This window comes from Arvicola amphibius, chromosome 3 (genome assembly GCF_903992535.2).
Source record: "Arvicola amphibius chromosome 3, mArvAmp1.2, whole genome shotgun sequence".
NCBI lineage: Eukaryota > Metazoa > Chordata > Mammalia > Rodentia > Cricetidae > Arvicola > Arvicola amphibius.
The window spans coordinates 25,708,729-25,734,800 of record NC_052049.1 but is presented as its reverse complement, the minus strand read 5'-3'; the positions used below and the strand labels follow the sequence as shown (position 1 = coordinate 25,734,800).

Below are 26,072 nucleotides of genomic sequence, written 5' to 3'. Positions count from 1 at the left end.
CTATCCAGCAGAAGGAATGTTGCAATGGTCTCTACCTCCCCCCTTCTCAGAGCTCTGGAAGGAAGGCTGAGTCCATCCCTTTGCAAGCTGCTGGACCCAGCCCTCTGCTTCCTTAGGTTCCCCAAACACTTTTTCAAAAACTCTGGACCAAGGCAGGTTTTACCCTACCTCCCTTGACCTCTTCCTGATAAAGTGATCTTACGCCTCTGGAATTGGGATTTTGAATGTATGTGCCTACCCCAAGTCTAGTATTATATTACAATAGCGTGGAAACGGAGCCTAGGACTGAGCAGTCGGCCAGCCTCAAAAGCCTTCTTCACTGCCTGCCATGTAATACATGATATGCAAAGCCTCTGACTTCAGCCAGCAGATATTTGGAGACCGTGTTGGCCCTACCATGGGGACTAAACTAATGTGTGTTTAGGTCAGAAAGCGAATCAGAAAAGCCACTGGAGGGCACGTCACGCAGTGAGAGCTCTATAAATGCATCCCCACTCGCAGCGTTTCTTGGCAAACGCTCTGCTCTCCTCTCCCTGCTGTTCCGCGCTTCTTCTCAGTGCTGGGAGAACTTCGGCAGGCAGTTGTCTTCTTGATACAGCCTTCCGCCTTGCAGAAAAGCGGGAGGGCGCGACAGTCCAGGAGGAAGGACAGCCTTCGACGGGCGCGAGGGAAGCCTCAGAGTAGCCTCCAGCAGTCAGAGCGCCCTCCTTCGGAGCTCCGGACGTCGCCACCAAGTTGCGATTGTCCCCTGAGGCTGCTGTGAGCTGAGCTCCCCGCGTTTCTGTGGATCTACCCCGCTAGAAGGAGCGAGCCCCGCGGAGGTTCCTGCACCCCTGGGAGGGGCGCTCCGCGTCACCCCAAGCCCGCGCCCCCGCAGCTCCAGCACCTCTTCCCCGGATCTCCGATCCTTCCTCAAGCCCAGGCCGTCACTGCCTCCGGACGTCCCCTCCCCCCCCGTCCCGGTTCCGCGCCCCCCACTCCCCAACCCCGGCCCCCCGGCCCGGGCTCTCCACGACCAGCCTGCACTCCTGGCGCCCTCATGTCTTCAAGGGACTGCCAGCGCGATTTGACGTGGTGTCTCGTTCGGATCTCCAGGCAAGACCTCGGCATCATCAGACAGGCCCGCCTCATACTCTCAGCCACCGCGCCCCGAGGAGGTGCAGAGTGAGGCGATTGCCTCTGAGCCACCCGCAGCGCCCCAGCCCGGTGCAGCTCCAGCCCAGAGCTCCGCGCGCGCAGCCGTGTCACCCCTCAGCCACAGCAGGGGCTGCTGTTCAGTCTTGGTCTTCTTGGGGTCCAGGAGGCCGGTGTGGGAGGTGTCGGCAGCCTTCTCGCTCCTCGCGGCGGTGGCGGTGGCGGCGGCGGCGGCTGGCACGGTGGCCGCCGCCTCCTGCGTGTCCTCGCTGTCCGGCGCGACCCCTGGATTGCGTACTCTTGATCCCGACCTTCTGGGCGGGGCCCCGCGCTCCTGCCCGCGGTCCGGATGGGTCTCCTGGCTGGGATTCGGGCCACTTGGAGTTAATGTTCAACTGGGGGTCTACGGAGACCGGATCCGAGGTAAGAAGGGAGAAGCGTGCTGGAGGGGACCCGGCGGGCGGCGACGGTGTTGTCTGAGGGCAGAAGGGCGCGGCTGAACCCCAAGCGGGCTACTGAGTGTAAAGTAGGAAGGCTAGCCGGAGCTCAAGAAACAAGCTGATCCGAGGAACGCTAGCCTTGCCGAGGGTACGTTGCCTTTTCCGCGTGGGAAAAAAAAAATCTATGGAGCGCCTGGTGCCCTGGAACCCTGAAAGGCCGGAGGTCTGGGGGCTATTTCCCTGCCCCACCCTGGTAGGGCGCTGCTCTGTGCGGTCCTGGAACCGTGGGAGACTTGGCTATCCACTAACCCACCGCCGCCAGTGTCTTTTCCAGAGTGCAACTGCAGCGTTATCATAGCTCGGAGTGTAACTTACTGTTGAGCTTGTTTTGGTCTGTTCTGGAAGAAAGCTAAGCTCGGGAAAGGAGGGCTGCAAAGGTGCTGTGAACCTAAAAATAGAGGTTCACCTCCTCTAGCGAAATCTTGCAAAGCTACATGCCTAGCCTTCTCGGGCCTTTTGCTAGTACTTTGTTAGTGCCCTTATGCGGATCAAGATTAGGAGAAGGGCTCCTGACTGCGACTCGGCCCCGGGGTTCTGTCTTTTGACTTTTGAGAACCCTCCAGGTCTCCGCTAGGCCTTCGAGGTGCTTGTTTTAATTATCTCTTCTCTCCAGCGACTCTAGGTCTCTATCCCCCAAGAAATCCCCCGCTCACCCCCCCCCCGTCCCCCAACACACACAGACACACTACTTTGTACCACTTCGAAGTGTAGATTCCTGAATGGGTTGGTTTCCAGCCCCACCCAGGGAAAAGGAACCCACGAATCAGGGTTCCTCTGCCTGGAGCCTCGCCTGTGGCAGGATCTGCCTTCAGGGCCGATGAGCGAGCGTGCCCAAGCCCGGAGTTCGCCAAGTTTGTGCTGTTTGACCAGGATAAATGCAACTCTGCCAGTCCCTTCAGGGAATGTGTGAGAGAGCGCCAGACTCTCACTTCCTCCGTATTTTGAATTTGTGTTTGTTTGGGGCAATCCAACTAACCCCCATAAGCGTGCACCTCCTCCCACCAAGCCTTCCAAAAGGGATTCGCTGTTTCCTTCTTGCCCTGACCATGCCCACTCCGTTTCTCTGCGCTTTGGTGGGGGAGGTGTCTTTTAAACAAGTGGCAAGTGTCTAGCGTCCAGGACACCCGCAGCGTCTCTAGGTTACTGTTGTAAGAGTTTGGAGTGCTCCTGGGCCTAGAACTCTATCTAACAAACGGACCCCCTTCTGATTTGCCTTCCAGAATCATCACATATGTTTTCCCCTTTCTCCAAAGCATCCCGAATTTCCCCCCTTTCTCCATCTTGGGCTGGTCATTTATGGGGGAGTGGCCAAAGAATGCTTCCTTAGTCGAGGACACTGAGCACAGAAGATAAAGGCAATAGCTCTTTTAGTAATGACTGTCCGGACCCTAGAGGAAACACCCAAGTTCAGAGTGCACTCTCCTCCAACGCCTCCAGGTCTAGAAAGCAAATCCCAAGCAAACTTCCCAGCCTACCATCCCCCAAAAGGTGCGGGGGCACTGGCTGGCAACGGGAGCAATCACCCACTTCAAAAGCTGTTTCTGTGACAGAGGATCGGGGTGTCTAAAAGCAGGTTGCCAAGAAACCACCTCAGGTGAAGCGCGGAGAGGGGGAATGGGGAAAAGGAGCGGGAGATCAGAAACCTCAAAAGTGAGGATTCGCATAAGGACGCCCACAGGTCCCCGAGTTAGTATGGGGATAGATGGTAGACACAGTGGTTCTTCTAGGGTTTTATATTTTAAAATGACAATTCAGCCTACCCGCCGCGCAAGCACTTACAAGGCCCGAGCGGTTTCTGGTGCCCCCTGGTGCCGGGAACTCAGAATCGGTGAGCGGCGGTTTGGCAGTCACTAACTACCGCGGCTTTCCGCGCATCCTTTAACCCAAAGTCCTGGGACCCACCGGGTACCCACGTGCGCGGAACCAATAATTTTGCCCTGCTGAGATAAGCTGGTCCAGGATGGAGAAGGAAAACCCGTATTCCAAGCCCGAGAGAGAACGAGGGGTCATTTGGCAAAGCCAACTTCGGAATGAAAGCTTGGTCCCTGCACGGGTCGGTCTGCGCCTTAAGCTATTCGCACGCGCGGCAAAGGCCAGGCGTGGCGAGGACTGGTGCATTGGGGAAGAGAGCGACTTTGGGGAAGATAAGCAGGGTTGCCTCGAGGCGAGGCCCAGACAGATTCCTGAGAAGAACCTCATAGAAGACGCACACCCCATCTTTAGCCCCGGCTGAGTGGAGCGGGGGTGGGGGGAGAGAGAGAAGCAAGTGCCACCAACTAAAAGGTGGCTCGGAGAGGAGCGGGCCCCGGGGCTCTCAGTAAAGAGTGCGCCCGCTCCACCTTGGGATTGGAGGAGGAACGCTTTCGGGGCGCCCTGGACTCCCGGTTTAGGATGAGATGGAGAGCCTCCTTTGGCGAGGCAGAGAGTGAATGTCCCAGTGTTCTCCTCCTTTGCCAGCGTCGCCCGCCACACTTCTGACCGAGGCTCTTCACATCCAATTTTAAAAGCCCTCCGTGAGCCAAACTGGAAAAAGGAGGGAAACCCTCTTAATGCAGAAGGGAAATCTGGTGCCTTCGCAGCTTCCTGCTGGCGGGCACGGCGATCCGGGAGGGCGCCTTAACCCCGCGCCTCCCTGCTGCTCGGGATCGCCAGCCATTTCGCACGCACCCGGGAGCTGGCTGAGCTGGCACCCCGGAGGCGGGAGGCCTTGCCTTCCCCCGCTCTCGCTCCCGAAGCGCCTCTCAGCATTGCCTTTGCACTGCCTGGGAGTTTTCCTGGGCCTGCGAGCGGGGAGGGAATCAGAGGCGTCTTTTTCCCTCCTCTGGGTGTACAAGCCAGCCCGCGCAGCCGGAACCTAAGCGCTGTGTGGTTCTGTCGCTTCCCAGTCTCCGAGCCCAACAGCTGCGGAGGCAACAGACGCCCAAGGGATGGAAAATGAATTCGTCTCCGCAGCGGTGGGAGGTGGTGGCCGAATTAAACGCTTTCCTGGTGGCCTTATCAAGGGGCCTAGACTGGAATTCTGGGTGGAGATTGTGAGGGGCGGGAGGATGTACCCAGGAAAGGAGGGAGGGAAGTGCCTGGAGACTAATAGGAATGGTGCCTAGAGGTTTTGGTTTTGGTATTTACCTGGAAACTGTTTTGCCCTCCCCCATGGAAAATGTCAAGGCTATTTTATCAAATGCATGCATTTTCTGATTTGAGAGTGCTCTCCACGCAGTGCCCCCCACCCAACTCTGGAACACTGGGACAGAGAGTAACACCGTACCCTTAGGTGACTTACTCTCTCTCTCTCTCTCTCCTCACCCTCCCACCCCCAGCTCTTTGGTTGGGGCTTATTGCCAGGTTTACAGGGCTTTCCTTTTACCTCTCTCACCCTAGACTGAATGCCCCCCTTCCTAGGGATATGAGGCCTAAGAGTCCAAAGGACTCTCTAAAAAGACCTTGCCCTAACCCCCCCTCCCCCGCACCTTTGAATAGTGGACGGCCGAAGCCTTCTAAAGTGTTCAGGATTCTGGCTGTGGTCCTGGTGTAGCTAGGAGCACAGAACGCCATAATCTCTGATGAGAGGGAAAGGGTGAGAGTCAAAATTTCACAGAGCTGCAAAAATAAAATCAAGAGCATCGTCGGGTATACCATGGAAGATTTAAAAAAAAAAAAAAACATGGTATATGCAATCCCTGCCTACTAGCAATGGCTAAAAGTTATTGGGCCCTTGCTGAACTTTTTCTTGAGTTCATGTTCATGATCCTGAGAAGTGAACTGGCATTTTAAGCCAAGTAGATGCTTCCGAAGTTAGGTAACTTAACCCAGACACTTTTACGCAGGCCAGAGTCTGTAGTTTCATATTAACTTGTTCTGGTGACAAAATTTTTACTTGTTCGGGTTGTTTGAAGGGTGGGCGGCAGACAGGGCACTGGAGCCTGCATCCTACCGAGCTGGAAGGAGGGCCCAGCCTGGGACTGAGGATTGAGCTTGATTTTAGTACTTGCTGTTGCTTGCTTGGGTGGAAGGCTGGCTTCCAGGGCTCAACTATGGAAGCTGCCAGGTGGGGAGGGACGGTTTCTGTCCAGGGCCTGGCAAAGGCAGCCGGATGGGGGCTACCCTATTGGCCCCCGAGGGACTGTTAGGGTGCCGCACGCCAGTAGAAGCAGAGAGTTAGAAGTTTACGTCCAAAATCTGGGACCTGGGGAGTGGAGGGCTGAGAATTGGTCAGCAGTGGCGGGGTCGGGAATGAGGGCTGCACCTGGGGTCCACGGGGATCAGAGCGAGAGACCATGGGTGCTCGGGTAAGCACGGGTCTGCAGCTGTGCCGAAGGGAAGCGTGGAGTTGAGAGCAGGTCTGCGGGCAGCGCCGGGATCCTGGGCATCCGAGCCTAACTTGCATGGTGCGGTTCTCTCTCCCACGCCGCCCGCCTGCGCAGGTGCCGCCGCTGGACGGGATTCTAAGATGAAGTTATGGGATGTCGTGGCTGTCTGCCTGGTGTTGCTCCACACCGCGTCTGCCTTCCCGCTGCCCGCCGGTAAGAAGCTTCCCGAGGCGCCCGCCGAAGACCGCTCTCTTGGCCGCCGCCGCTCACCCTTCGCGCTGACCACTGACTGTAAGAACCGTTCCCTCCCTCCTGGGCCATCATCAGTGGACCCCAGGGCACCCGCACGCACGCACACAGCCATCGGGGCCAGTCCTGAAGGCTGTGAGCCTCCCCACTCTCGGGCTAAGTGGGAAGAGCGCTGAGACCCTTAAGGGTACTCCTCTTCCCGCTGCTGCACAAGGGTCCCAGGTGCCTTTCTTGTGAGCAACAAGGGATCCTTTGTCCAGTGCGGAGAATATGAATAATGTCCCTTTATCATTCCTATCAACAAATCTCTCACTAACACCACCATCACAGCCAAACACCACCAGAGCACACATTGTCTGCCCCCTTTCTTCCCTGTCACTCTAAGAACACCACCCCCTCGGGTTCTTTTTTCTTTTTAATCGCTATTTTACTGTGCTTGCATTTTCATCCCCACCTGCAAGGGGATTTGTGAAAACCCAGCCAGAGAGAACCCAAAAGGGCCTCCGTTTCCAGGGCTAGCTAGCATCTGCCTAGCGTCAATTCTGCTCGGGAGAGTTCTGTGGTAGGAAGACATCAGGGTGACTAGAGCAAGCAGAGCTGAAAGAGAGAAGCATTCAGAACAGACCCCGGGATGCTAATTCAAAGAAAAGCAAAGGAACAAAAGAACAGGGTACTTTTACTTTAAAAACAAGCCTGCCGTTTACTGCTCAAAGCTAGCTTTCTAGAAGCAAGCAATTACAGACATGATTTGATACAACCTATGCTCCATTCCTCAGAAGCCCATCTGAGCAAAGTGAGATAGATACATAGCAAGTGACCGAGATGGGTGGGAAAGTATCTAGGCAACAAAGGTAGCAACAGAAAAATAGACACACTCTCAAAATACTCATTCCCACCCACCCACACCCCCCCACTAGAATCATTGACTTTGATGTTCTGCACTTGAACTGTGCTGTGGACGTGACCACCCAACCATCCAGGAAGCACCATAGCCCAAGTCAGCCCCAGGACTGAAATAAACCAAACTCTGTGGGTCTTGAACTAGGAAGCAAACATTAAATGTGATGTGCTTCTTGCACAAGTTCCACGAAGGTAAAATTCTATAAGGATTTCTAGAGTGATTTAGGGTTTAAAATGGAATGTAGTTAACCCCCTGAATTTCAAGCATGAGTCCCAAGACTCTCCATCAACAAACGGAGTAAACTCATCTTTAAAGAGTTCCACATCAATCACAGGCTTAGGATGCCTGTACAAACATTTCTCCAGAAGGAATTCTAAATGCCCTCTCTGCCATTATCTTCATTCACCTGTTCCTACAGGGCTGGCCAGAGGGACAGGAACACAGTGGCAGATAATAACAGTTCCCTGATTCAGACCTCAGTGGAGAGCACAATGACTGTTTGATTGCAAGCTGATAAGTTCCTGGAGGTTTAATCGCCTGCTGTATAAGTATCCTATCTACCTGGGCTGGCTAAGTTGAGCTTTCCATTAATTCTTACGAGTGAGTGGCTTTAGAACTCAATGAACAGTTTACCACTGTCCACAAAAGAGAAGCCTTTCTTCTCTGACGTGCCAGTAATAACCAGGTCTTCTCCTTGGCCTCCATGCTCCTGGCTTACCCATCCTTTGAGACTGGAGTCCTCTAGGATGGTAGCGGACTTCATGCCAGGAGATTGGTTTGGGGTGTAGCTTGGGTGTGTGGACTTTTAGATGCTTTCCAGGTGGAACTAGTGGCCATCCAAGGTTGTGTCACCACAGCTTGAAAACACCCTAGGAAAACCTACAGCTTCTGTGAATTAATCAGCTACTACACAAGGAAGATAGCACTGAATTCCAGTGACTACATAGAGCCCAGGGTGATTGAGAGAGAGCTGATTCTCCTTTCTCAAGTGATACATCATCATCTGTGCACAAGATTCTGACCACTGATTCTGTTCGAGAGAGCAGAACACACCCAAATCTGCTTTGTCTATGGAAAGATGCAGTAGAGCCTAGACAGAGAAATTACCTCAAGAGAAACTGAGCTGTGTCCTAAGCCAACTGACTTCTTTCCAGGTATGTTCAGTTCAGTAGCAAGCTGTCAGTGCAGGGAAGGCTAAATAACGACAGTGTGCAGACTTTAAATATTCAACTGGTGTCAGCACACCCCTGCCACAGGGCTGACATTTATATCCTGTACTGTACGTGGAGCAACTGGCTAAGTCTGGTATAGAAAAACATCAAGTCATTTCATCTCATTTGAAAATAAAAAGTGCTATAAATTTTGTTCGCTATGATTTCCTCCGGGTGCTTGGGATTTAGTGATTAAGCGGAAGAACTTCTGTTGCTTTAACAGTCACCGAGCACTGCCCACCAGGGCACGGGAGCTGTGCCCATCCACTCAGAACATTCACTCTTGGGTCTGCGTCCATGCCACCGGGTCCATTGCAAACTGAGCATCCCGAATTCGTACATGGCATGACTATGCAAATAGAAGTAATAACTGACTGGCTTGTCTTAAGGTTGGCTATGAAATGGACGGCCCGTGGCCATTTTACACTTACTCAGAAACTTGGCTGTAGTTTGTCTTTGGAGGAACCCAAGACTTTGTCTCTCACCCGCTTTTTTCGTTTGTGCCTCTTCCTGCCGTTGTCTGATTAGAGATAGTGTAGGGCGGTGTCTGTGGTGTGCAATATAGATGATGCTACAGCATTTTAAGAAGGCTAACAGGGGCCGGGCGGTGGTGGCGCAGCCTTTAATCCCAGCACTCGGGAGGCAGAGGCAGGCGGATCTCTGTGAGTTCGAGACCAGCCTGGTCTACAAGAGCTAGTTCCAGGACAGGCTCCAAAGCCACAGAGAAACCCTGTCTCGAAAAACCAAAAAAAAAAAAAAAAAAGAAGGCTAACTTCTGAGAGCTGAAAAGGTGAAGTCTAAAGTGCCAGCTATCCATGATGGCAGCAGACAGGTCTGTGGATACTAGGGGCAGTGTTTACCCAAACCACTAAAATATATTTTGTATGGAAGGAAGAAACTCTATAGGGCTTGGATGGTCTTCAACCGATAACTAAAACTGAATGCTTTCATTTTTTTTATAGTTCAGGTAGTTCCTAACTTATTATAATACAATGGGATTACAGCCTGTCAGTTTGATAGCAGGGCATGAAGTTTTCTGTAGAAATAATCTTGCAGATCAAGCTTTCAGGGAAAAACCCATAAAAAGCATCATGTGAACCACGATGAAACTGAACCGTAACTCACAAGGTTACTAGGTAAGGGTCTCTGCCCTAGGTGCCATATCCCATCATAGCCGGTGTAAGAGACAAGAATGAATTGTATGTAGAGAAGCCATTAGAATAAGCCTTGAATTTAAAACTTGAATGAAGCCAACCCAGCACTGTACAGATGGTGTTAAACTTCCAAATCTCATATTTTGAGATGTGGAACTCTAAATAGGTAAGCACCATCCACTCGCTGCTTCCACCTGTATGGAGGAACCAATAGGAAAGGTAACTCACTACATAAGCGGGAAAGGAGGCCTGGCTCTTGGAAAGGGGCTCTTGAAATTAGAATCGGTGAGGAAGACTGTTTTAGGGGACCCTGATACCTTGAGATCCGAGACCAGCACCTTCTTCCTCAAGCCCTAATAATTGTTCTTCAGAGAAATGCTTTCAGGGCTCACTTATAATTGAGCAGCCGTAGGACATTGCACTGGCCCCTCAGCCTAAGCATTATGCTCAGAAGAGTCAATGTTAGCTAACACGAAAGTGGAAATGTCGGCATTTTCCTTTCCTATTGAATGCGTGACAGTTTTTTAAAATCCAGTGCTCTTGGCCTTCGCTTAATGAAAATAATTACAGTGTAATTAATCATTTGAGCTCCATCAGAAGCCATTTTATATTAAATACCCCCATATGCCAGACGTGGGTAGCATCCAAAAGGCAAACATGGATCTAGTTGTAAATTATAAGGAGACAGATAGACAGGTGGAAAGGTGAGTGGACAGGCAGCAGTAAGACAGATAGATACACCTATCCTTTGGCTAAAGTCATGCCGCCAAGAATTCCTAGCAATGTATTTGCTGGGATTTAGAGAGCAGGATAGCAAAAGTCCAGGATGATGTCCCCCAGGTGATTATGGAAAAGGGACTGAAGTGGTGGGAACTGGGAGATGTCTCCCCAGGTGATTATGGAGGAGGTACTGAAGTGGTGGGAACTGGGAGATGTCTCCCCAGGTGATTATGCAGGAGGGACTGAAGCGGTGGTAGGATGTATTTGAATGGTGGGTATTTGGAAGGAAAAGGACGGGGACATTCCAGACCAGAGAACAATATGAGGAACTTGTAGCTATGCTATAGGGGAAGTGTAGTCAGACATTTAAGGGAGACAGAGCAGTGGGCATGAGCTGGAAGAGGGACTGAAGCGGTGGTGGGAACTGGGAGATGTCTCCCTGGGTGATTATAGAAGAGGGACTGAAGTGGTGGGAACTGGGAGATGTCTCCCAGGTGATTATGGAAGAGGAACTGAAGTGGTGGGAACTGGGAGATGTCTCCCAAGTGATTATGGAAGAGGGACTGAAGCAGTGGTGGGAACTGGGAGATGTCCCCCTGGGTGATTATTGTAAAGGGACTGAAGTGGTGGGAACTGGGAGATGTCTCCCCAGGTGATTATGGAGGAGGTACTGAAGTGGTGGGAACTGGGAGATGTCTCCCAAGTGATTATGGAGGAGGGACTGAAGTGGTGGGAACTGGGAGATGTCTCCCCAGGTGATTATGGAGGAGGGACTGAAGTGGTGGGAACTGGGAGATGTCTCCCCAGGTGATTATGGAGTGCTCTATCTATGAAAATGCGTTTGCCCATTTTCTATGGCAAGCAGGTGACAGTGGGTGGCCTCCACTATACAGCTGATGTGTGGCAAATATTAGTCTACTACTCATGAGTGGGGCTTTCACAATAGGCAAATTTTTCACTTGTAGTTTTGTGTTCTTATTTTTAAAAAGCTTCAAGGCATGAGCACAATCAAATAAAGTCACTCACCATCAGGGTCATGTAAATACATCTAACTACTAAAGTTAGTGTCCTAGCACCTTCTAACTATCCACATGAGTAGCCTGGTTTTGGAGCAAATAACTTAATATCCTAAAATCAAGCTAATTTGAGCTCTACTGAACAAGATTATATCCATCTTATAGATGAAAGAATTAGATCTATTTAGATCCTGTTCCAGGTTACAGGTCTAGTAAGTAGAGAAGGCAAATTTCAAACTTCAGGTAGGCATCTAGTCCCAAAGCCAGCCCTCAACATAGACTATGATTCTAGGTTAGTAGAGTAAAAATAATACAAGTATGTAGCCAAAAATCTATCAACTAACCCTAAAACATAGATTTCCAAGAAAATCTGTTTTAGATTTCCTCTTGGTCCCTTTCCTGACTCTTTCTGGCCTGATGAGGTCTAAGGCAACTTTATTGATGATCTCAAAGCTCACATCAGAACACACCAGACACATGGGTTTCTGTAAGGATTCCCACAAAACGGGCACAAACTTTCAGGAGAACTTCTGGGAAGCAGACTTGTTCTCAGATCAGTCCCCTGCTGCCAGGTGGCAGGCAACCTTCAGGTGGAGGCAAGACGTAAGTGCCGGGGCGACAGGAGGTGACTACTCTCAGAAACAAAGTATGGGTCACCACTAGGACACATCTGCTACTTTGGCTAGCTTGGTAGCATCAAAGACCACATTTGTGAGGCTTTGAGAAAATACTGGAGCTGAAAAGGCATGACTTAAACAGTCCATGGTCGTGTGGGGGCCCGATGGCCCAGGCCTGGGACTCCAACTGCTGCACTCAATAGGCACCAAAGGGATGATGATTAATACTGAAAATTATTTCTTCTACATGTCGAGGTGGACATCTAAATTCTTCTATTGTGAGTTTAAGTAGTTATATGTCATTGATTGACCATTTGGGAACTACACACCACACACACACACACACACACACACACACACACACACACACACGCCTCATTTGTTTTTCCCTTCAAGCCATTTGAGAATGCACTACAAAAGTCACAACATTAAGTATGTTAGCATATATCTCCTAAGAATAACACAATGTCTTGCACAAGCACAAATCTGCTACAAGGTCAGGAAATTTGACACCAGTGTAAGGCACTTATCCAACAAATAGTCCAGCTTCACCAGTCCTGGTGATAATGTCCTCTATATTACCTTTTAAGCCTAGAATTGCATACTACATATGATTATCTGGTTCCTGTATTCTTCTTTAGTCCCTTCTTGCAACCCTTGATGCTGACTTTCGAGGGGAGGGCCTCCTTTGTCTACCGTTTCCCTGACTGCTCCTCAGTTTGAACTTACCTGACTACTTCTATGTGGCTAGATTCAAGTAAATTTCTTTGAACAACTCTGTTCGTGGGTGCTGTAATCTTGAATCAGAAACACCTAACACCACATGATCCTAAATTGGCTATGTCTGAATTGTCGTTAGTTGGCACAGGAGACAAACAGATCCTCACAATGGCATCAGAACTATGGGTGTGAAGTACCCCTTACACAGTCAGGAACCAGAAGGACTAATAAGGGGAGGGGGGTCATCAGCAGGGCCACCACAGGCCTGAAAGACACAGCAGATGTGAAGTTTGAGGAATAGACAAAACCCCATGAAGCTACCCCTGGTGCAGCCAAAAGCTGTCTCATAATACTCCCAGGGGACATGTGCCTCCAGATGAATATAGGAAAAGCCCATTCACTGCACTCTGTTGAGTCTGTTGCTGCTCAGAAAGTTCATTGTCAGGCATTTCTAGGAACACAGAAGAGGCAGCGCACACCCCTGAGACTGATGGTTCCCTCTGCCCACAAATCATTGAACCAGAGCCTAGGCAAAGGTCTGTCCTCTGTCATACATGCTTTAGAGTCTAAACTGTGGTGAGATCCAGTCCTGGATCTTCTGTGCTTTGCCTAAAGATGCACAGTGGTTTCTGTTCCCCTGTCTCTGATATAAATACCAATGAAGAATGATCACAGACACACTATGTTGACTTCATAGAACCATTCTTTCCATTCATTCCAAACTCAAACCTTTGCTTGTGTTAATCTTGACCTAAAGGTAGAGTTGACTGTTCCTGTCTTAGGACATCGTCGGGAGAAGAGCATCCAGAGGCACCACAGAATCAGACTTTGAGTCAGGGCAGTCTGAGCTCATATTCACACTTGTTCCCACACCACAAGACTACAACAGGCTACCCCAGGACACTCACATGTGACTCGCCTGATGGCAAAAAAAGAGAAAGAAAGAAAGAAAGAGAGAGAGAGAGAGAGAGAGAGAGAGAGAGAGAGAGAGAAAGAAAGAGACAGACAAAGAGGGGAAATGGAGGGAAGGAGAGAGAGGGAGGGAGGGAGGAAAGAAAGAGAGAGGGAGGGAGGGAGGGAGGAAGGGAGGAAGAAAGGCAGCATTGAGGTTTTGCAAACATAGTTATCTCCACAAGATGCTTGTGCCTAGTTCTCTGAAGTCTTCCTGAACTCTTAGAGATTTCTGCCAACACCTAGAAACGCCTTCTTCATATCCAATTAGAGCCGTGTTCCTCAACCTTCTCAATGCCGCCACTCTTGAATACAGTTCTTCATGCTGTGGTGACCCCAACCATAAAATCATTTTCATTGCTATTTCATAACTGCAATTCTGCAACCTTTGTGAGTTGTAGTATGAGGGTCATTTGACCCCCAAAGGAGTCCCAGTTCACAGGTTGAGAACCACTGAACTATAGGAATCCACCAGACAAGTTCGGATGATTAAGAGCTTTTCTCACCCTCTTTACTTCTCTGCCATCTTCTCTTAATCCCTCTTGTTCTCCCAGGAGTCCCCAAGGCCCTCAGAGCTACTTTAATTCACTTCTCACCTCTACCCTGGGGAAGATCCAGGGGCTCAGGATGTGCTTAGAGTCCTGTGGCTCCTAAGGGTTAGAACAGGACTCTTTAAGGGAGGAGGAAGTACAGACTTTCCACCAAGGCCCTCAGTCCCCAATGCCAGATACCACTGATAACACCACAAGGGACCGGTTTCCCTAGTGGCTTTTTTGCATAATTAATTTTTTAAGTTTTATCTTTTCTTTCTTTTCTTCCCCCTCCCCCCTAGAGCTCATGCCATGTGCTCATTAGCATGGGGTAGTTATTGCTAGCTGTAAAGTGCTTTTAGATCACACCAGGTGTTCATGGATTAGCTGACAAATGGGCACCCTGGTGGGTATTTTCCTGACTTAAAAGCAGAAGAATGGCCATTCCCCCACAGGGAGCCATGCTGTGTGGCTGGAAAACCATCATCACTACTGTAATAAAAGTATGGACCTCATACACAGAAATCAGAGCACTTGGAATATGAATAATGAAATTAATCTACTGTTCCACAATTGGGGTTTTTATTGATTGTTTGTGTTCACGTGTAGTTATTATTAAGTTTTCTTAGTTGAGTTGTAGGCTAACCGCTCAAAATATGTATAAAATAAGTATGTGCCGGGCTGGTCAAAGTAGATGCAGATGCTGAATAAAATGGTATATTGGTTGCCCAAGTAGCTTTAAAATATACCCTGTGCTCTTTTTCTGTATTCTGAAGTGCTGTACATTCTGACTGGTCGTCGTCTTCTGCCTTGAGGGAATCCAGAAATGCTTTAAAAGAACAACAGCCAAACATTAGTGTCTTTACAGTGTGGAGACTCTTTAAATAACCCAGTGTCACTGTTGGTCATGAGAAAAGAGCATGGTCACTCTAGAGAGGGTCAGACTGGCTTCATGAATTGCCTTAGTTGCTGATGGCTTCAAAAAAACAGATGCTGCTGAGCCCCTTCTGATTTAACCAAGAGTGGCCTCTTATTAGCTAATCTGTTCTGTACCCAAAATAGGAGAGCAAGACGGTCCTTGAATAAAGGAAGATAGTCCAGCATTTGGAACTTAGTGATCTCTGATATATTTATTTTAAGTTGAAGTATGTGATAAAATGAAGACTTTTAAACAATGCACAGCTATAAAGCTATGCAGAACTCCTCAGAACATTTTTCTGCCCTCTCGCCACACATTTCCAAGGTCCCCGACAGGCAAGCAAGAACAAGGGTTGACAGATGATCTCCTGGGTCTAGGACAAGCTGGGGAGCACCCCAACCCCTATCCATTTTGTGGCAGTTGCCATGAGTGATTGTAGCATTGGAGCAGGGAGCTGGAAACGACTCAAACAGAGTTGGTACAGCAAAAACAAAGGGGTTAAAGCTGAGATCTTGAAAAACTTGTAACTGGCTTTTGAGTGACAGAGGCTGACAGATTAGAACAGGTTGTTACAGTACATCCCCTCAGAGGCTAATAGGGTCAATATGGCCTCCTCAGGTAGAAACTCAGGTTTGACAATGCCTGCAGCCAGGACATTTGGTGGTACAAATACAATGCCCTTTCTACATTTCTTTCTGGTTCTTTTCAGTAAGAACACGAATTGGTTTAGTAGAAGGTTGGCAATGATTAGTTTAAATTTCACAGACAGGTTCAGCTGAGCTAGGACGTAAAGTGATGGGGCCTCCTAGATCCCAGAATATCTTCTGTGGGACTTCACAGTGTAGGGGCATGGAGGCTAATAATGGTAGCTGAGCTGAATGCTGCTCCCTGCATAGGTGGCTGGAAGCCAATACCTGTTAGCACTTTCTGGCCAAAGCTGAAACTGATCACATCTTAGGGTTTCAGAGTGAGGGCGTCCCAAAGGACAGCAAGTTGACCTCAGGATGGCTAAGCCACTTGTCCAAGGTCACATGTTGGTCAGGGACTGACCCAGGCCTGGAATCTCAGGCTCTGTCTTCTCCAGCTCTGCAGCAAGAGCTTGGTCACTGGTGCCAGACTGAGCCTGAGAAGCTTCCGGAGACGGGGCCTCTCTGTCTGAATCTGCCCCCACCGCTGGCTGCTGGTGTTCCGGTTGTGACTGGGAAATTGGCAGATCTGCCTCAGAGTGATATACAAGAACAAGACGAGAGAAAGGTGCCCCCAAAAGGCATGGCTTTTCCCTTCTCAGAGACTCTTTGTTCTGTGGCCCATGGTGGCCTAACTTTGAGATCTATTTAATGCACTTGAGTTCATACCAAACTTTTCCCATAGCAGGTGTATTTCCCACTTCCTGTTCCAAGTGTCAAAACTGGCACATCTCTCCCTTATTTCTGCATTAATTTCCCTCTGCCACCAGACTTTAAAAAGCTACAGAGCAGTAGACTTTTTACTTAGAAACAAAAAGGCATCATGCTGGACAAGACCTTTGAAACCAAACCAGCCAAATTTCTACTTACTAACCACGTGGGTCAAGAGTAAATATGTCTCCCCTGAGCCTTTCTGGTCTATAAGGAGGTGTATGAAGATGTCCAGTTCCACGCAGCTTGGCAGCAGTATCGTCAGGTTTCCCTTTCACCCTGTGGGACTAAGCAACCGCTCCACCCTGATCCTATGCTAAGTGCTTCAAGGAAGCTATTGTTTAAGACCTCACTTAAGAAAACCTTGCAATATGAAGAATTTTAATGTAATAACAGCCGCAGACTTCTTGCAATAAGTTTTCAAAATGAGTGAAAGAAAATTGTGTTCGTACCTTTCTAGAAGGTACAGATGACTGATTCCTATCAAATGACATTAGTAATTCTTGAGAAAGTATACTGATCCTAGGCTAATGTCTTCATAGAAATAAACATTCATGTGCGTTTGTGTGTAGACACACATAAGGATATGCTTATGCCTATGCCCAAGAGATGATGTCTATTTCTCAGACACAGCCTACATGGTAATGTGTCCTTTGCCTGCAGTAGAGGTAGGAACTTCAGATCGATTCCCCCCTTTCCCAGGGTGTTTCCCAGTCCTCAGCCTATGGATAGTCTCTCATGGGAGACTTTGCATCTCACAACTGACTACCCAGTGTCTCAAGAGCACTCCATGGTCCCTCACTGCTCAAGCCTAGCACTGTCTCAGAAGTAGGCGAGGCCCTCCAGGCACTGACTTCTAAGGTACGTCTTATCTGTGTTGCCAGCTAGGCCCTGGCTCCCTCTGTGAGCTCAGCACGTTTGTCCTTGCAGGTCCGGAATACGAGCTAGAGGCCGTACAGTGCAGTAGAGAGGCAGAGCCTCCCACACGATCAGCGCCTGTGTCTTCCCTAGCGACTTGGCAGGTCTCAGGTTGGCCTGGAAAATCTCTTCTCTCATAGAGACACTATGGTGCTAGGGTCAGCCCCTCCCCCTTTCCTGGAACAGACACAGCTGCAGAAACCCTCCGCTGTTCTCTGCATCCACTTCCTGAGTAGGAAGGAGTCACATGCCCATGTTCTGTGGACTACTTCGGGTTACCTCCCGCTTGGATAGGCTAACAGATGGCTGAGATGTTGGCCTGGCCAGCATGAAGACGACACATGGCTACCAATACAAAAGTGACCTTTTGGTTAACATATGGCTGACCTACAGCTTTTAAGAAAATTTTGACATTTTAACCATGTTAACCAAGACAACACTCTGAATTTTGGAAGTTTCTTTTTTTAAGCTTAGCTGTTAAAAGGAATGCTCAGAGCCCTTGCTATTATACCTATAAAAATTCAGTTGGCTTTACAAAATAGTGACTATCCCAGTCCTTACTTCTTAAGGTGGCATGACCATTTTTCCCCATAATCGAGGGAGACAAAGCCTTTGTAGTGAACAGTTTGTTCCCAGAGTCATACCCTGTACAGGTCTCATTTGTTTAAAGAGCAGTGTTTATACAAAGGACACATCAGAGTTAAAATATTTGAAACAGAACAATGCCAAAATATTTGGTTACACTCTGAAGGATGACTTCAAGCAATTGAGAACTTTGATATCTTGAAATGTTAGCTTTCAATCAGAGATATTTCCCAAACCGTATCTGGGAACTAAGCAAGCGTTCGACCTACCCGCTTCCATTGTCTATTTACTTCCATTACTTTTATCTTATTTTGCTTTTTGGTTGTTAAACTTGTAGTCGTCTTCTTTTGTGGTTTGCAAGTACTGTATGGTAAGTTAGTATTGGCAGGGATGTTTGTAGCGCTCACATTCTGTAACTTTTCATAGGGTGAGAGTGTGCTATGCCTTTAGGTCATAGAATAGGAGAGAATCTAAACCCAAGCCCCTCAGCTCAGTGAAGTCCCAGCAGGTTAAAGCAACTGTGGGCTTCTGAATTCAAGGTAGGATGTTACTTGCCTGGACGAGGCTAGAAGTTTCTGTAGCATTTTTAAGAACAGGCCAGTGAGGTTTGCCCAGCACCCTTCTACAGAATCATTTGGCTACTAATATCCCCTACAGTCTGAGCATGATAAAACGGGGCTGTGTCTTCAAGTGAAACTCAGTGGCACCAAAAGGCCTGGAACTAGAAACTGACTCATCTTATGGTTTGAAAAATATGATGTTTAATCCTCATTTCTGATTATTAATTCTTAAGCCCACAATTTACAATTGTAAATTGTAAAGCTTTCCACATTGACACCTGTTGTTTGTTCATTTTTTTTTTAAGAATATGAAAGAAAAAAGTTACCCTTCAGCTCAGTAAAGAGACCGGTAAAGCCTGGAGCTGGGGCTTAAATGGCATTCCTCCTTAGCATCTATGTGTAAGGGAGACTCCCGTCAAAAGAGGAGTCCTGGGCTAAACCTTCAATTCAGCACATTGAACCAGTGTGTCCCAGGGACAGTAAGGCCTTTTGTTGTTTTGTTGAGACAGAGTTTCACTAGGTGTCTCTGGCTGGCCTGGAATTCACTATGCAAACCAGGTTGACTGGCCTCAAACTCCCAGAACTCCATCTGCTTCTGCTTCCAGAGTGCTGCAGTTAAAGGCGTGCGTCACCGCGCTGGCTCAATTTTGTTGTTGCTGTTGGTTTTTTTGTTTGTGGTTTTAAGTAAGATGACAGCAAAATTGAAAGGAAGGTACAGAAATCTCCCGCATGCCTTCTGCCCCCAACATCCTGTGCTATCAATACCCCTTACTTGAATGGCATTTGCTGCAGTGACCCCAAGTCCGCGGGTCACATTGGAGCTTATTCTCTGTGTTGTACATGTGCGGGTTTGAGTATAGATTCAGACCAACAAGAAGCTTTTTTCGCCAAGGCTCTTCCCTGGTTCTGTGGAAGAGCCAAGAGGAATTTAAAATAAGAGAAAAGCACTGCCTAATAGTGACATAACTGTGTGTCAAATATTACAATATCTGTCCCATGCTAGATTTGGAACTATTAATCATTTTCATTCAGCGTTTATCTCAGATGCCAACCTAACTCTGCATACCGTGTTGCGTCTGCTGAATAGAGTCTGCGACAAAGCTATGTGGCCACCAAGTCTGGAAAATGGGGAAATTTTTCTTAAGAAGGTTGAAGGTGCTAGAGCCAAATTTTGCCCCTGGAGTATTGGTTCAGGTCATCACAAGACTGATAATAGGAAATTGTGTCATGTGTAAATTCACAAGTTTCTGAAACCAGGAAACTTGACTTCTTGTAACTCCAACGTCTTACTTTAACGTCTGTGGAGTTTTTGTGATTCGCCCTCCCTTTTGATTAATCTTCAGTTGATTAGTAATCAATCTTAGCTTCTATCTTCCCAGGTTCCTAACTTAATGATCTACTTATAAAATTTTAAACAGAGTCAAAGACCCCATGGTGTGAGTCCTTTGTTAAACAAAACCCTTTTTAAGAAATTAAAAGCTCCCCATTGTATTTTAATTAGTCACCTCAAATAGATCTATTTTAGAAGTTTGGGTTTCTATATAAGCATTTTTACAAATATAAGAAAAGTTTTTGTAACCAAACACAGACACACTTTATTTTCTCCTCACTAATTTCACTATTTGTAAAAGAAATAACAAAAAGCACACTCAGATCATTTTTAAAATAAACAGTTTTTCATATTATTAAAGCAGGATAATTTAAGGAACTGATGTCTTTCTAAGAAAACTCCCTAAAGGAAGTGCCCTGAGAAAACATTTCTAGGGAAATGGGAACCAAGCACCCTCTTTGGGTCCAGCCTTTGGAAATGTGTCTGGTCCTCCTCTTATGGGAGACATGCCTGAGGGGCCATAGGACTAAACTTTGAAGGGAGGGAGGGGAAATGATTTTTCTCCTCTCAGGTCTGAAGTATCCATGCTGATCAGGGCTTCACCAGTTCTCCCTCTCCCCCCACGAGTTATTTTAGAGCCTTTCATTTCATGAAGATGCAGTTTTCCATAGAAGCCATAGTATCATCTTAAAACTTTTCTTTTCCCCTCTAAAAGTGACCTCATTCCATTATCAGGGCCTCCTGGTTCAAAATTCTCCCCCAGGCACTTGTTTGTACTCCATCAGTTCCTGCCGGAGTGGATCTCAAGTTTGAGGTCCAAATGGGCCCAACCTAGTGTGGGCCAACCTAGACTACAAGGCAAGAACCTGTCTCAAAACCAGAAACAGAAGCACATACAGTTTCTGCATGATTGTATTGCTATCCTCTTAGAGACCACAGAGAAGGAGTGAAAAAGACCAAGTTAGACGGTGTTAGCACGGAGGGAATTACAGCAGGGGTAGAAGAACAGGGTGGAGGGTCTAGAGGCTTGGGAGGAGCTGCATTTTCAACAAAGAGGTCAGCTGGTGACTGAGTCCATCACCATCAAGGATATACTTAAAGGCGATGTGAGAGAGGTATATGGTACTGTGAAGGGCAGTGGTCCAGGCAGAAGCTGTATTTCTTGGTCTGAGTGATTTAGACCCTAAGGACATTTGGCCAAGCCTAGAGACATTTTCATTGTTTTGTTATTAGGATGGAGAGTGGTTCTATAGCTTGGGTTTCTGTTGCTGTGCTAGATATCTGGCTGAAAGGGTTTACTTCTTCTCGTAGGTTATATTCCATCACTGAGGGAAGAAAGCAAAGCAGAAACCAGGGGCAGGAACTGAAGCTGGGACCACGTAGGAACTCTACTTACTAGCTCGCTTTCAGGCTCACCTTCAACTTTCTTTCTTATATAGCTCAGCCTCCCCCCCCCCCCGCCCCAATCTAGGGTTAGTTCTGCCCACAGGATGGGCCTTCCTATATCAATTCGCAAAAAAAAAAAAAAAAAGAAAGAAAAAAGAAAGAATGGAGGAAGGGGAGGGGAAGGGAGGGGGAGGGGAGGGGAAGGAGGGGGAGGGGAGGGGAGGGGAGGGGAGGAGAGGGGAGGGGAGGGGAGTTCCTTGGAGTTAAAGGGCCCGTCCCTTCCTTCCTTCACTTCCCCCCTTCCCTTCCCCTTCCGCTTCCAAGGAAAGGAAAGGAAAGGAAAGGAAAGGACCCACAGATATGCCCATGGGCTAGACTGATAGAGAAAATTATTCTAGTTGAGGTCCTTTTCCCCAAGTGTGTCAAGGTTACAACCTAGATTAGCCATCATGAACTGAGCAGAAGCAAGGGACTCAGCTAGACATCCTGTGGACAAGATAGCTTCCTAAAGCAAGGAATGCCCCGTCCCTCAAATGCCAGCAAACATCGGGAAGGGAGAATGAGTATGAGCTGATGAGGTCAGAGATGACTATGGCTGGGCACAGCAGAGGCCGGGTTAGGTACAGTCTTTCTGCCAGTCTGGGCTTCGGCTCTTGGATGAGGGCAATGGCAAACTTCAGAGCACTCTGGGCACTCAGGGCAAGTGATCTGAGTTGAAGAGTTCACCACTGAGTGGGAAGCAGATTACAGAGTGGTGAGGGTGGCTGAGAAGCTAGCTCAGCTGTTAAGGGGCATGCTATGAAGACATGAGCCTGAGTTCAACCCCCAGCAGTCGCTTAAAAACCCATGACCAAGCCGGGCGGTGGTGGCGCACGCCTTTAATCCCAGCACTCGGGAGGCAGAGGCAGGCGGATCTCTGTGAGTTCGAGGCCAGCCTGGTCTACAAGAGCTAGTTCCAGGACAGGCTCTAAAGCTGCAGAGAAACCCTGTCTCGAAAAACCAAAAAAAAGAAAGAAAAAAAAAAAGAAAAAAAGAAAAAAAAAACCCATGACCAGAGAGACGCCTGTAATCCCAGCCCCCAGCCTGAGGGAGGTGGGGATGGTAGGGTCCCTGTGTCCTGCTGGCCAACCAGGGTAGCCCTGTGAGTTCCAAGTTCAGCAAACCATATCTCAAAATAAGACAGAGAGCAACTGAAGGAGACACATAGTATAGGAGGATCTTCTGTTGATGTGTTATTTTCATTGGTTAAATAAAGAGACTGCCTTGGCCTAGCTGATAGGGCAAACTCAGGTAGCTGGGGAAGACAGAACAGAATTGTGGGAGGAAGAAAGCAGAGACAGGCAGAAGCCATGGCTCTCCTCTCCGAGATGGACACTGGTTAGACTCATGCCGGTAAGCCACAGTCAAGTGGCGATACACATTAATGGAGATGGGTTAAACAAATATGTAAGAGTTAGCCAATAAGAGGTTAGAACTAATGGGCCAGGCAGTGTTTAAATCAATACAGTTTCTGTGTTATTATTTCCTGGGCTAAGTTAGCCGTGAGGGAGCTGGGTGGGATGAAAAGCAGGCCTGCTTGCCTCGTTACTACAGACACATGTGTTGACTTCTTGACTCCACATACACACCCATACTTGCACACATCTGTACACATATATGCACACACCCTAAAAAGAGATGGAGGTGGATAAGGGACACAACTCAGGTAAAGGGTTAGTTTCTAGGCAAGAGATAAAGGGACTTAAGTCAGTACTGAAGCAATTTGTCACTTAGAGTAACTGAGCCATCCACTGCTAATTTTCACATAGCAAACAACAGTGTACTTTGATTCCAGTCTTCCCGGTCTTTTCATTATTTTTTATCATACTGAGTGTGTGTGTGTGTGTGTATGTGTGAGTGTATAAAATCTAGTAGCTGAGCTAGGCACTTACCTAGCACCTCTTGCACATACCCATGCATGCTACTTGCACGCACATACACACACACACACACACACAGTCAAGTCACATTAGCTAGATTTCATTTTGCACAACAGAATTCTTGCCACATTTTAACCATTAGATAAGTAATGTTTATGATTACTTATCATAATCTGAGGTAGAAGAGACACAATGTAATCTTCCTGAGCTTGCCAAAATGGAAACCACCGACTCTTCCTAACAGTTTGTAAGCCACGTATGACCCAAAGCCTACTGAATTGCCTAGAAAGGGATGAGAGGACCATAAAAGCTTAATACCTGATTTAAAGGGGGGCTAGGTTCCCCCTCTACTTGGTGTGAATTAAATCATTTCATGACTATTTTCCCCTTAGTTCCTCATCCAAGGTAAAATGAACTACTCAGAGTCTCAGATTGTAAATCCATGTCTTCCTCAGAAGTCTCAAACATCCTGGTGTGCTCTCATCTTTCCTCCACAGGGTCTCTTCTCCTCACAGTGGGGTAACCTCACGGTGGGGTCCCTGTGTCAGCTGCAGCCTTAGCTGGCTTCACTCCTGGACCCAAGACTGCATCTGTCCCCCAAAACCTCTCCTTTATATTCAAATCATTCTATTTTTTTTTTTGTTAGTGTTGTTCCATTTGTTTGTCAGTAAAATACAAATATAATCTGCCTTTCCGTTTCCTTGGGTTTGGGGGATGGGTTTTAAAACAGAGTTGAATTTTAAAGATATCTGTTTGCTCTGTGTGAATCTGGTCCTACTCTGTGAGGCAGAGTCAGGGTAAACATATAGCAAAGTCAAAAGACATCACATTTCCGCAGCTCTGAGACCTAGTTTCTCAGTTTGCTTTGATACGCATACACCAGAATTCTGCAACAGCTTGAGAAAATGCAAGCGCCTCCATTCCTTCCCAAACCAGGGCACCAAGGTGTTTGGGTTCGAGACCCCAAAAGCTGCATTTCAGAGAGCATTTGAGAGGGTTTCTTTGAATGACAGCTGCATTCAAGACTATGAAACAGGACCTTAGATGCCACCCTGGTCACAGCCACCAGTCTACTTGCTTCACCTGGCAGACGTCATTCAGACGAATAACTCACCCTTAAAGCCTTGTTTCCTGCAAGGAATGGTGTCAACACTCTTCTCCTTTTGACACCAATATTTTGCAAAGTGATAGACAGCACATTTTAGCCTTTGCTTCTAGGGGACCACAGCAAACGCTTAGCATAAACGGATGATCACTTTGCTGGGGGTACAGTTCTAGCTAGTTCCAGTGGCGCTTTGGTCCAGAAGACTGCCTGAAATGATCATTGTTATCTCATGCGACGTTTTCTGTTTTGTTGAACAGCCAATATGCCTGAAGATTATCCTGACCAGTTTGATGATGTCATGGATTTTATTCAAGCCACCATTAAGAGACTGAAGAGGTCACCGGATAAACAAGCGTTGGTGCTTCCTCGAAGAGAGCGAAATCGGCAGACCGCAGCTGCCAGCCCAGAGAATTCCAGAGGGAAGGGTCGCAGAGGCCAGAGGGGCAAAAATCGGGGCTGTGTGTTAACTGCAATACACTTAAATGTCACTGACTTGGGTTTAGGCTACGAAACCAAGGAGGAACTGATCTTTCGGTATTGTAGCGGCTCCTGTGATGCGGCCGAGACAATGTATGACAAAATACTAAAAAACTTATCTCGAAGTAGAAGACTAGTGAGTGACAAAGCAGGCCAGGCATGTTGCCGACCGGTTGCGTTCGACGACGACCTGTCGTTTTTAGACGATAGCCTGGTTTACCATATCCTAAGAAAGCATTCCGCTAAACGGTGTGGATGCGTCTGACTCCGGCTCCAGAGACTGCTGTGTATTGCATTCCTGCTACGGTGCGAAGAAAGGGACCAAGGTTCCCAGGAAATGTTTGCCCAGAATGGAAGATGAGGACCAAGGAGGCAGAGGCGAGGAGGAAGAAGAGGAAGAGGAGGAAGAGAAGGAGGAAGGCATCCATCGTGGGAGCCTGGTAGAAGAAAGCCCAGCTACAGACAACTGGATAGGAGTGAGAACAGCCGTCTGAGCACTCCAGGAGGGCAGGTGATGTCACCAGAAGCTCAAGGCTGGCGTCCCTGCTTAGCTGTTGCCAGCATTTAACTGACACAGTCCATGGTCACCGATTGCGGTCCGAGTTGCCGATGCATGCAGAGAACCAAGCCAGTGGTTCTTTCTCACGTGTCTGAAGACGCCAGGGAAATGTCACGATTCTGGTGTCTCCTCTTGTCACTATATTTTCTGATGAAAATAAGAAAGATGTATTTTCCTGTCACTCAACGGATTCACACCCTAGAAAGGAGGGGGGAACAAAAGCAGAGGTACAAAGAGATCATAACCTTTGAATTTGAAAACCGAGGCCTGAGGTTGACTACATCCAGCATTTGGGGGTGGGGGGACACTTGGTGGTTGAATTTAAACACAGTGTACGGGGTAGGGAAAAGTTGGCTAGGAACCCAAAAGGCTGTCCTCCTGCTTAAAAACAAACCAGAAGGCATTTCCTCGATGTCCTTGGGAACAGGAAGAAAGCTGTGGTTTTCGGCAGCATCCTCGTAGGAGAGCTAGTGGGGAAGGCCCCCAGCTGCCCCCCCCACCAGGGAGACCCCCGGGGCCTGTTGGTTTACAGAGACTGACGTTACATACACAGCTCCGTTTATGCGTGGTCACCAGTGACCAGAGAAGCTACTCGATGCAATGCATCTGTTTCAGATACAGAGATATAGAAAAGATATTTATTAAGATTTAAGTTATTGTTATTTATTACCATTCACTAATGAATTTCTCTCTTCTTCCCTTATTTATTAAAGTCTCTTTTCAAAGGTGCCAAAGTATATGTGCTCACAAAATACAAAAAAAAAGGTGACAAAAGGAAGTATTAATTGGAAACAAGGGTCCATGCTCTTCAAAGTATTAAAAGGGTTTCCACTGGGCAAAAAAAATCACTTACTTTACCTTTATAAGACAACCCCTCAGTAACTGACCCAGGTTTCCCCCTTTTTGT

At 47.9% G+C, this 26,072-nt stretch overlaps 1 protein-coding gene across 5 annotated transcripts; it reads left to right on the top strand.

Annotated features, from left to right (window-relative positions):
- The first annotated feature begins 1,496 nt into the window (after positions 1-1,496).
- On the top strand, positions 1,497-24,871 carry Gdnf (glial cell derived neurotrophic factor). Of its 5 annotated transcripts, none has more exons than XM_038323981.1 (3): positions 1,497-1,557; positions 6,056-6,154; positions 24,387-24,871. In XM_038323981.1, the coding sequence occupies exons 2-3, from the start codon at positions 6,082-6,084 to the stop codon at positions 24,869-24,871; spliced, it is 558 nt and encodes a 185-aa protein (XP_038179909.1). In that variant the 5' UTR covers positions 1,497-1,557; positions 6,056-6,081. The 5 variants fall into 5 exon arrangements, with proteins under 5 accessions (XP_038179909.1, XP_038179907.1, XP_038179905.1 ...); XM_038323979.1 differs by having other exon boundaries at positions 6,056-6,232; XM_038323977.1 differs by lacking the exon at positions 1,497-1,557 and adding an exon at positions 4,562-4,595 and having other exon boundaries at positions 6,056-6,232.
- Positions 24,872-26,072: the final 1,201 nt, after the last annotated feature.